This window comes from Acromyrmex echinatior, chromosome 7 (genome assembly GCF_024713525.1).
Source record: "Acromyrmex echinatior isolate Ae372 chromosome 7, ASM2471352v2, whole genome shotgun sequence".
NCBI classification, from domain to species: Eukaryota; Metazoa; Arthropoda; class Insecta; order Hymenoptera; family Formicidae; genus Acromyrmex; species Acromyrmex echinatior.
Genome location: NC_141858.1, coordinates 10,857,766 through 10,869,800, shown reverse-complemented (window position 1 = coordinate 10,869,800; position 12,035 = coordinate 10,857,766). Strand labels below are relative to the sequence as shown.

General features: G+C 42.6%; 1 protein-coding gene and 1 long non-coding RNA gene across 8 annotated transcripts in view; one reads left to right on the top strand and one right to left on the bottom strand.

Moving 5' to 3' along the window:
• Positions 1 to 12,035, bottom strand: part of LOC105154568 (uncharacterized) — a 71,207-nt gene that overhangs the window by 43,051 nt on the left and 16,121 nt on the right. The window lies entirely within an intron of this gene.
• LOC105154570 (Cbl-associated protein) overlaps positions 1 to 12,035 on the top strand; it is a 98,266-nt gene that overhangs the window by 71,453 nt on the left and 14,778 nt on the right. For 6 of the 7 annotated variants that reach the window (XM_087407822.1, XM_087407823.1, XM_087407825.1 and 3 more), the window contains 2 exons: positions 37 to 5,139; positions 5,493 to 5,552. In XM_087407822.1, coding sequence (XP_087263948.1) covers positions 37 to 5,139; positions 5,493 to 5,552 — 5,163 coding nt within the window. The remainder of the gene's footprint in view (positions 1 to 36; positions 5,140 to 5,492; positions 5,553 to 12,035) is intronic. The other variant, XM_087407826.1, reaches the window with a different exon arrangement.

Below are 12,035 nucleotides of genomic sequence, written 5' to 3'. Positions count from 1 at the left end.
GAGAATCCGGATCAAATTCCAAAACTTTGTCCACAGACGACTCGGAGATCGAATATTTCCCGATCTCGCCAACTCTGACGAGGATCCGCGTGCATCGACGAAGCGCCTCGTGCACGTCAAGAATCACCTCGTCCACGACGGCATTCTCAACGTGGCATGAGTGGTCGATATTGTCCTCGATCGATACAAGATCCCCGCCGCAGGTCATGAGAGCTCCTCCTCCTCATAGCCTCTCATCGTCCGGTAAAGCTCTTTCGCAAGCTATGTCGGCGCCAAGGCCTCCTTCGCCGCCCCGAAGAAAATCATCACGCCATAGCAGAACCTTGAGAAAATTATATTCGGAGAATACGCGATTGATCGATAATTCGTACACCGCATATTCGAAACCTAGGCACGAACAGTGCTTCGCGCATGCTGATAGCGTATCGAACATCAGGTCTCTAAAGGAGAGATTCTGCAGCAATCTCGAGCGGCATCGACAAAGTCGCGAGCAGTTTCATAGCACAATCGTACGCACGTCCTCCAGCAGCCCGATTGCCTCGAAGACCACCAAGGTGTCTGCTTTGTTCTCCAACACCTTCGGTAAAAGAAAATCGGATCCCTGCTTGTCACAAACTCAATTTGAAGCAAAGAAGTTAAACCTGCCGTCAAGTAGTGCGAGAAATCACGTTTGTTCTTCAACGTCGCCGGCATCGAGAAGTATTCGCGAATCTTCAGTGAAGCTTGATAAACTCACAGCAGTAAAGGTACCATCCAGACACGCAATTTCTGTTGCCACTAAAGTAAGACAGAAATCTCCAGAGAGAATAAAATCGGAGCCTCTCTCAACTGCGAAGAGAGACAAACTTCGTTTGACGAAGAAAGAGCAAGAACAATCTTGTAGAAGGCTAAGCAGATCACAGGAACTTTCCTCACCAGTGGAAGTCAAGAAAGCTCTGCAGAAGCACAAAGAGAAAGAAACGAGGGACGTGCAGACCAAGATACTTTCGTCGGGCACTGTAGTAAAGAGCTCGACGAATAAACAAAAGCGTCCAGTGGATAAATCTCTCAAAGCTATTTCGCTCAAGGGACAGGAAGTATTACGAAAGACATCTGAACAGCGTCCTGAACAGCTTACGGCGACGAAAAGGGCGACGTCAAGTGCCCAGCTAAAGTCTCCTGCGAAAAGTGCGTCATCACAGATCACTAAGACGGAGCCAAAGAAGACGAAGATCGTCGCGAGGCGGCCAGAAAAGCTGGTTGTTAGCAAAGAATCCTTGCGTTCGATGTCTTCGCCCTGTTCCGAAACGATCAGTGAAGTGAGTAAGAGGAAACGACCTCGTGAGAAACCGCACACGATCGTCAAAACTCCGACAAGGAAGCCGGAGACAATACGCGTAACTGTGAACGGTGACAAGAAAAGGATGGATGCGAGGAGGAAAACACGGAGAGATAAGAGCGTTGATGAAGCGAACATGAGCAAGACTTTGAACGGGTGGAGAGAGATGGCCGAGAAGGATGAGATCAAGATACTGAGGAGAATAGAGAAGATAGCGCCGAGTATCGAGCAAGATTCCAGGACCACCTGCTTGACTGTGGAGGAGATCAAGAAACATCAGGAAGCAACGCGCACGGACACTTTCTTTCAGAACCTTTTCTTACGGAATCATCCGTCGCTCGCACAATCTCACGAAGAGAACATGAAGAAGTCTCTCGTCAGCGAGCGTGCAAAAATGTTCCAGGACGGCGTGAGGGAAAGCTTCAGGTCGGAACCGTCTCTGAAGTCTTTGAACGTGTATTTGGCACACAAGCGGCCGGTCTCGAACTCAAAGTTCAAAAACTGGGAACGCGAGAGCGTCGTCTCGTCCAGGAGTTCAAGTCCGTATGGAGTCTGCTGGCCCGGCCGGTCGGTTTTTCAAAAGATTGGCAAGTTTGACAGCTTGTTGAGCATCGATGATTTTGGCTCGTCCACCACGTTGCGCGTTCGTAGTCCAGAATCTATGTCGCGAGAATACGTGAAGGAGCGAAGTTTAAGCGAGCCGCCATTGAAGACTCTGCCCGAATCTAGAGAGCCTTCGCCAAGATCCTCTTCGCCATCTCCGGTAAGATCGCAGGCGTCTCGACGGATTCACATCTCCAAGGAAGACTTAGACGCCCCACTGACGATTACGAAAAAAGTAAGAGCCAGAAGCGCCGGTGAGGCAGAGGACACCAAGAGGGACGGTTCGAATCTATCATTGACGAAGAGCACCGGTTCATTATCGTCTATGGATCGCGAGGATTATCAACAATATATACTCGAATTGTTGCACCACAGACGCAAATCGACACGATATAAAGATCTGCGCGACTTCTATACGAATCTTAGCAGAATGGATCAGTTGGAGCGTACGTTTTCCTCCGGCGATCTACGACCGCGGTTGAAAAACGAAGAAATCATCGATTATGATCGTTGGAAACGGGTTAGATCGAAGGAGAAGGCAGAACAGGAACTGAAGGCGCTTTATGGAAAACTAAGAAGCGTTCAACGTGACAAGGACTTTCTTTTCAGCGCGAAAGACATTGATAAATTTAGGTGGCACGGCGATTGTGGGCTGCGTTGCAAAGAACGCTCCGTGGAAGATATCTTGCAGTATTTTCGAAGACTTCAGAGCGAGGAAGGCGAACTGGACTTCTCCAAGAAAAAAGTTGTCATGCAGAAGGATACATATAAACCTCTCTGGCGTGGAAATTCGGTCGTGAACGTGGCGACTACGATGCAGAAGAAGGCGAATGTCAATTTTCGGGATACTAACAAATTCGCAGATTATCATCCATCGTTACAGAAAAGTCTCGGCGGCAGCAAGAAGTTCTGGAGCAGTTTGTCCATCGAGCAGGTAACCAATCTAAAGAAGCAACTAAACGAAATTTACGGTAGCGACAGTCCCCAAAAACGATCGAACGACGACGTTGTCGATGCACCTTGTGAAATTAGCGAGCAACCTGTTAAAGAAAATCCCATTGCTAAAGACGAAAATTTGACTAACTATGAAATTATTGTACCGCCTGAAGGCGATTCCCAGAATTATCCTCAAGACGATTCAAAGAGTCTCCACGTACGATGCCATTCAATGATAGCGACAAATGAGTCAATATTAAAAGAATCGAATGATGCCGAGAAAACCTTGAAGAAGAGCGATTCCATTGGGCGTTTGAAGAGCATTGAGAGATCAGAATCAGAGCAATCGATCTCGCCGTCGATGTCGGAGCTGGAGAAAAAGAGGCTGTCGTTGACTCTCGGTAAAGAAGTGTTGGATAGAATGATGCAAAAAAGACAATCCTCGCCCTTAGCACCTCGCGAAACTCGTGGTAGTATCGCTGCTGCCTTAGCGGCCAAAAAGATGCCGGCAAAACCATCTACAAAAAGTATCGTAAGACCTCCTTGTGCGCCCGACACGCCCAGTGTGGCCAGCACTTCCCCTAGGACCTGCTATTCCCTCGAAGCGCCATATGTTGAAGACACGACTAAATCGAAAGACAAGAGCGACTTCTTGCTGGTGTTGACGCCCAATAACGAGAGCCCGAGCGACAAGCAACGCGTGGAAACCGTGCTCGAAGAATGGTCGAAGAAACCTCCCTTGTTGGCCATGACAGTGCCAACTGAGAAAGCAAAATCGAGCAGCAAGTTTGCCTCGGGCAGCGATGGAGACAGCATGACGGAGAGTTCGGAGACCTCAGTGAGAACGGTGATCCAGCGGGGCAATGGACCCGAGACGGAGGACGTATCGCGAAAGATCGAGTTCTTCGAGAACGTGGAGAAAAGAACAGAACAGCAGAAGGAGATGGTGCCAATGACAACGGCGTCGACGACGACCACTACGACGTGGACGTTTCGCAGCAAGAAGAAGCTACCGTCGTCGCAGAGTTTCGCTGATCTGAAAGAGCTTTTTGGCGAGTCCGAATTAGCCAAGTATAGTTCGCTGGCCGGTACTGCCGGTAGGTTCGATCGATCGCGATCGACGTCGCCGCGGGAACGAAAGATCGACGGTAGCTCACCGACGCTGCCGGAAGTGATGAATACGCGACAACAACGACGGTCATTCCGCTCCTGTTCACGAGAGCGTGAACATGACGCGAGGCCGTGCAGCGTCAGTCCGTGTCGCGCGACCACGCGATCGAACTCGTCCTGCAGCGTGGACAGTGGCAGCGGTTGGCCGCGCAGTTCGTCGCCGGATCCCGAGAGGTACTGGCGAGCCTATCTCAACCTGGTGCGGAACGGCACGGTGCGTAGGTTACGCGCGAGATTCGAGAGCGCCGAGGATCTGCCTCGACGCGTCAGGATCACCGCCGCGCCGAAGCGCTTTCGCAGTGATCCGGAATTGGCACGGAGCTTGTTGAAGAAGGCGAGCGAGGGAGAGGAACGTGGTAGTGCTCTGAAGCCTCACGAGCACGTCGACGTGGCATGGTTACGCAAGAAATTCGAGACGAAGAAGGGACGACCGCGAATAGGACGAAGGGGCGAGTCACCACCGATCCCGCGGATACCGTTGCGCCGGGAAAATCTCTCGATGCCGCACATCGATGTCATCAGCAAAACAGTCGAATTGAAGGAGCCTCAAGCTACCAGCACTGTTACCAATCACGTGACCAGACGAGCGGAGACCAAAGAACTCGAGGCGAAGAAACCGGTCTGCCGGATGCGGAAAAGATTCGAATCATTGGACACCGGTGGTGGCCGAACTTCCATAATGGGCGAGATGTTCACGTCGGCGCCGGATGTGCGTGAACTTCGTGACATCACGCCCTACTTGGCTGGGAAGTGGGTGGCGCACCGGTACCCCAGTCGGCGGGACAACATGCGCTCGTTGTCATCGCCGGCCGATCTCAGGATTCACCGGGGTACCTCGAAGACGCGTTCTTCCTCGGTTGACAAGAAGAAACCGGAACGTCCGCGTGCCACCTCCTCGTCACCGACGCGACCGCGAACGACGCCTGCATCGATCCTCAAACCGTCACAGCAGACTGTCTTCGCCGGACAACCCTTCGACCCTGACAAGCACAGACCGAGGTTCAGGTATCAACCACCGCCTCCGCCGCCTTCGCCCACTGCCATGCGAAAGCATAGAACCTGGTGGCCGACTCTGCCTGTCTACATGGCGCGACCTACCGTCACCTTCGAAGGTCTGAAATCTCGTCAGCCATTTGGAGCGTCTAGACTGGATTCAGTCTTCCTAGATTTCAAAAGCGGGAAGGAGGAGCCAGGAAATTTCTGGTGTTTTTAAAAATAAATCTAGACTTTTTTTGATTGATGAAAAAAGTAGAGTTTAAGTTCGTTAAATTGTGTGATTGAATTATGAAAAATTATTACCGCCTCTCGTGGCACCAATATCGTTAGATATTAGAGAAGAATGTCAAGTTGACCGACAGGTTCTCTCGGCAACGTGTGTACGATTTTTCGTTGAATCCCGCGAGTTGATTTTCATAGCTGGTAGAACGGCTAATTATTATTTTAATTTTTTTCCGCTCATTCATAGAATACTCGAATGCACCCCCGCCGCCACCAAAATCCCAGCATTGCAGAGACGATCGCCAAGGTAATGCCGATTACAAAGCTCATTTTTATTATTATGTACATTTTATTCTTCTGTGTTCTGTGTGCGTCTGTCCGTTCATACGCGTGTCGCGGTCTTTACCGTGTGTTTCATGATATCTGACATACTGGCCCTCGTGGAAACTAAACATATTTAACCAACCGGACGGTTTTTTACCTGGAGATAATTTTGTTTGAAAACTAACTGCTAACATCTAAATAATTATAATAAAATGCTTTTATTCGATTCTACACTGAGAGGAAAATGTATTAAATTTTAATAAGTATTTGTTTGAATAATGCCAGTTAAATATTTACTAAATGTAACAAATATTTATTTGATACAAGAATCATCAATTTCATTTAACTACAATATTTTTTTTATTTAGCAAATATTTAGCAAATATTTTCTGTAAATAAATATTACATTAATACTATTCAAACAATTTATTTATTAAAATTTAGTATATTTTCTCTCAGTGTGTTCAAACATTTTTAATCTCAAATTTAGCAGAAGCAGAAAATAAAAGAGGAAGTATGTAAGTTTCTTCGAAATGCATACATCTTGCGTACGTGTCGTCGGGTTTAAGACTGATCGATTTAGAGCTATTAAAGTTCGGGCACGTAGTAGATGCGGGCACTTGCTAAATGCGCGTTGCGATAATGCATCGTGGTGCATGTGACTCGGGATGCATGAACGACGCGTGCTCGGGAAAGAGAAACGAACGTTTGCACGGGCGATCGAGCATGAGCGCAATAATCGTGCGGTTGGTCGGGAGCACTCCGGTGCTCATCCGGTTGATACATCGTGCGGTTTCGTTACCCGCACGTTCGCATAATGCCCTGGTTCAGTTCTAACGAATGAATGCGAACAGTCGCGACTGAGCAGCTCGCTTCAATGAGTACAAACGGCGTCACGCTCATTAAAGCGAACTGTTCATTCACTGTTTATTTGCATTTCTTTGTTTGCCCTGAAATCTAGTACTATCTAGAATCGTCAAGTAAAAGATCGAACACCATTTAGATTTCTGATTGATCCGCCATATTTTTCAGGACCTGCTAAGATACACTGCTAAATTTCGTAATAAATTTAAGTAACATGTAACAGAATCTCGTAGTCATGAAGTAATAGAAAAGTAATGAATGATTTAATTAAAAACTAAATTACAGTAGGTAGTTTTAAATGTAATGAACATGTGCATTAAATTTCAACAGATCCACATAAAATTTTATGAGAAGTACATTAAATTTCACATTAAATTTACATGTACACGAATATATACTTTTCAATTACAATACATTATAAATATAACGTAACATTTCATGAAATTAAATTTAACTTGTGTAAAAGTACATTAAATTTCATGATATTTTTAGCAGTTTAGAATGAGATAAATTATACATAAGATAGAATGAGGTATCCACGCAACTCATTCTACCTTATGCATCTTATTCTAAGCAGAAAAGCTGGAAAATTATGACGAACTAATCAGAAGTTGTCTAAACGGTGTCCAGTCTGTTACTTGAGGATCTCTACATAAGTCGCTCGCGAATCACCGACGCGAAACGTACAGAAAATAATATGTACTTTCGCATGTCTTATGGAGAAATCTCACCGTGACGAATTGCTCGGCCCTGATTAGAAATTTGATATAAATGCGCCTCGTGCTCGCTTGTACTTTCCTGGATGCGCGAGATCGTGAAACAGCACATGAAACGTCAATATGTTGAATGCGTCACTGCATGACATTAGAGATACCTGTATATTTTATGATTTTTCAAAAAGATTGAGCGTGAGATTAGATCGCTTAATTAAAATATTTTTGCAATTTTTTTTATGTATAAAACATTCAGAACGTAATGTATTAGTAATGATAGTAACTAGTTATTACGGCTGAAAAGTGAAACGAATTAATTGCGTGCGAATTAATTAATTAAAAACATAACAACTTAACAGAAGTATACACATATTGAAAATTATGTTACGTTTTATATTGCATAAAAAAGGAAACGAGTAACCAGGAAACGATGGATAAAAATGATGGCAACGTTTCGGTGTGGACAAAGAGAAAACTGCATTTGTGGCCTGTTACGTGATCGATGATTGATTATGTTCAGTTTATCCATCAATTCTGTATAATCAAGGTGTTATCGTCAATCCCGCTCAGAAATTAGTCACGATGAAATCATTGCGCGTATTAAGATGTCAAAGAGTCCCTAAATCGCTTCATCAGTTTTACGATGTCAAGGGCATTCGCGACTCCGTTAAATAGTGCATACTAATTGCCTAACGGGAAGGTAACAGTGAATTGGCTGTCATTCAATTTACACGTGAATACCTAGGAGCACAATACGTGAGTGACACGAAAAAAAACACACTATCCATTTAATTATATTATATACACCTGTATAAAAGATTTCCGGGTCCAATATTATTCTTCGATTTGTCACAAAACAAGATGAATAGGGACTACACTGATAATGAGAGAAAAATATACTAAATTTTAATAAGTTTTTATTTGAATAGTGCCGGTTGAATATTTACTAAATGTAAACATATATTTATTTAATACAAGAATCATTAATTTGATTTATCAATATTACTATACCTATTATTATACCTATTATTATTTTATTTAACTTTTTATAAATATTTATTTTCCGTAAATAAATGTTATATTAGTACTATTCAAACAATTATTTATTGAAATTAGTACATTTTTTTTCAGTGTATGTATTTATTATTAATTGTATTTATTATTAACAAAGAAACATTTTACTTTTAAATGGAAAATTCTTAAGTTTGAATAAAATTAATTTTCATTTTGAATAAAATGATTTTGGATATCGCTTTCGTATCAAATACTATAGCGCCAGCATCGTGTATTATAACGTCGGATAAAAATTATTCTAAACGTAAGAATATGTGTTATTCTTGTTTTATATAAAACATTAATGCCCATTTCTATCAATGTAGATTAGCTTCAATTTTGATTCAATTTATTCTTTATCTTTTTCTAATTCTAAAAATGAGAAAAAGATGAGGAGATAAGTTGAACCAAGATTAGTTAATCTACAAAATTATTCTACATTGGTAGAAATCATATAAGTCAGTCTCTCTCTCTCTCTCTCTCTCTCTCTCTCTCTCTCTTATTTAATTCGAGACAGGAGAATAGGAATTTAATCTAATTTAATTTTATTATTTTATTTTTATACTTTTATATCGTAATAAGATTAAGTACGTAAAAAATATGTTTTTGTTTCGTTATTAGATATTCTTTCTGAATAGAATAAAAAATCTTTTAAATAAAAACCTGCTTGGTTTCGAAATCTTGCGCCGATCAGAGAAGATATTTAAAAGGCATTAATGTTACGAAATACGACACGCAACTCTTCAAGACAGGAAGACGCAAAGCCTCAACAAATTTAATGCTAACGATGTCGATCGTATCGCTTAATGTTAGATCATACCGCGCATACGCGATATTACGCGCCGCTAAAATTGGTACAAGTGGCGGTCACGATTATTTTCGACGCGATGATCGCAGCGCCGAAGTCGAAGCGGTTGTCGCGATGTCCACATACTTTAGTTAATACTGCGCGATAAATTCGTCCATCGCGCACGATTGTCATTGTCATTGCGTAACGCAATTAACATACCTAATCGCGAGCTCGCGTGATCAGTTTGGAACGCCTTCGGCACTGCAACGATTCTCGGCGATTCTCGAATCGTTGTTATTTCAAATATTTGCTACAAATGTGAAGACTCTTGTCGATCGTCCCTTCTTATCTAATCTCTCGATGATTAACGTGCGTGTGTGTTTCCGTGTTCGATCTATGCAGTTTCGTCGACGATGATACCAGGTGGAATGGGATCTACAGTAGTCTAAGTTTGTCTTCTCCGCAAGAAGCGATACGAGCGTAGAAAATAATATCGTCGACGTCGTGAATAATTGGCGTGCTCTGGAAAGTGATTAGTGTGCAAAACAACTCATTATATTCTGCGATGCACTCATATCGCACGCGAAAAACATCGTTACAACAACGTATCTTTTGTCACTGGCCTTGAACGCCTTTTATTACGACGACCATATATTTATCTTTACGGATAACGACTCGAAGAAATGACTGCTTACGTAGTTCTCTCACAAACTTTACGTAGCCGTGTACATTTTCTCTCGTGCATTTGGCAAGAATAATTCAAGATACTTTCCGCATGGCGAAACGTCGTTGATCATTTGTGATTTAACGTTGACACCAACGTCCCAAAATATATCGAGGAGCTTAGGTTTTGGTTTTTCGAAACCGTTGGGAAACATGAGTGTACTTCGTCCGAAGACGTTCCCCGCGGTTCCTACTTGGTGAACCGTTTTCAAGGAGTAGGGAGCCGCGATAACCGGTGCCAACGTCGCGGCGTCTTCCTCAGACGCATTTCGCGTGCGTCGCGCTACGCAGGTACCGACAACAGGTGTCGGCGAGGTACGCCTTTACGCGAGTGTAAGACAATTCAATTATTTTGACAAAACGCAGGTTCGTTTCTCAAGAACGTGATAATCGTGTTAAATCGGCTTCGATAATCGACTTCGCGATCGTGTGATCCGTTTCACGGAAGTTCTGCGTCATATCGCGTTGAGTGGCGGTGCGACGATTCGAGGTGAATTCTGTGCGATCTGATACGTATTATGCAAGGTCACCTGATATTGCCGGATTTCAACGTAAATTTATCTGTACAGGGTTGTCACAAAATTGGAAATGTCAGGGAAATCAGGGAAAAGTCAGAGAATTTTGCAGTTTTCTGAAAAATAAAAATTCTTAATTTTAAAGAAGTTCGATATACATCGCACCAATGAAGTTTTGGAATACTACTAACTTAATAATAAAATACAAGCAGTGCAGTGACATTGAGAGAATTTTTTCTTAGAGTTTACCTTGAAAATATATGATAGTGGGATAATATTATATTTCGAAAAATTTTAATGTAAATCTCTCGTTAGTAAAGCTACAATAAAATATAAAATAAGTGAGTTTGATTAATTTTATTGAAGTGTATAGTAAAAATCTTTAAAATATTGTATCGTATCAGAATTATTATATTTTAAAAGAAAAAGCTCTCCGTGTATAATAGTAATTTACATCATAATGTTAAATTGTCAACAAAATATTTATTTAATTAATAAATATAATATTTATTTAATAAATATTTCATAAATATTTATTTAATAAATAATTCAATAGTTCCAGATTAGGACGAAAATAAAATTCAAAGTATTATTAACAGTTAAAGAAATTATGAAAACAGAGAAAAGTCATAGAATTTTAGGACAAGGAATTTGTGACAGCCCTGTTTATACAGCGAAAACAAGAGCGAACTTTGAACGACACGTTTACCAGATCTGTTAAAAATTCAGGATCGCATCGGTCATGAGTTCAGTGGCCGATTGAAATGCCAGAATAGCTTGATCTCAAATTGAAATCGAATTTAATTACCCGCAGATTCGAGCCTTTGTCCGATAAAAGAGCAATCTCGAAACTTTTAAGGGATAATTTAAACGAAACGGCGAAGTAGAAATAAGTCACTTTGTCAGTGAAATCGTTCTCGATGAAAGAAAAGAACACGGTATGTCTTCCTCGTGAATGCGTTGATCCACATTGCACCGGAGACTCATTTGAATAGAATAGTCATGAGAGTGCAAGTAGCACTCTTTCTCAGAGAAAAGTTTTGCACCCGCTCGTAAAATACAAACAGCCGCACTTCATTAAGGCACTTAAACCTTTGCGAGGAGGGGTCGATTTAATAAGGACCTCTTTTCCAGATTACGTGTGAATGTTCTCGCTTTTAACACGGTTTTCCTTAAACGGCGTATTCTTCACATTTTTCTGTAGCGCCACGACAGCACGCGAAAGTTTCACGGAAACTCGCTCATTCTCATTAATTATACATTACGAGATCTGCGGTTAATGAGTCAACGTCATTACGTCGGATATAAAACGCCACGTTTCACAGGACGCGATGACTGATGTTAAACTTTCAATGAAAGTTCTTGCTCATCACGAAGGAAGACTGAGAAACGATAACGCGATGGCGACACAGACGAATTATCGGAATCGAAATTACGTTTACGTATCGACAATATTGTTTGCCACGGAAACAGACATTGACACACCGAGAAACGTGACACGGAACGACGCGATCGTTTCAACCTTGATAGCCGACGTTGCAGCTCACGTTGCACATCCGTTCGCGTACGAGTCACCGTTACGACGACACGGTTCTTAATGCCCAAACTGACGTAAAAGTGATCGTACGTGGGATCGGTTCATTGAATAAATGATCGCGAGTCATCGCCCCGCGACAATAACAAATCGAGTCTCTCCATTCGGTCGCCAATCGCCAAGAGTTGGTTACTTAACGTAGAATCGCGCTTTCCATTTCTGTTTGTAATCACGCGATTAATTTCGCGAGGATCACGATTGTCGATCAGATTTT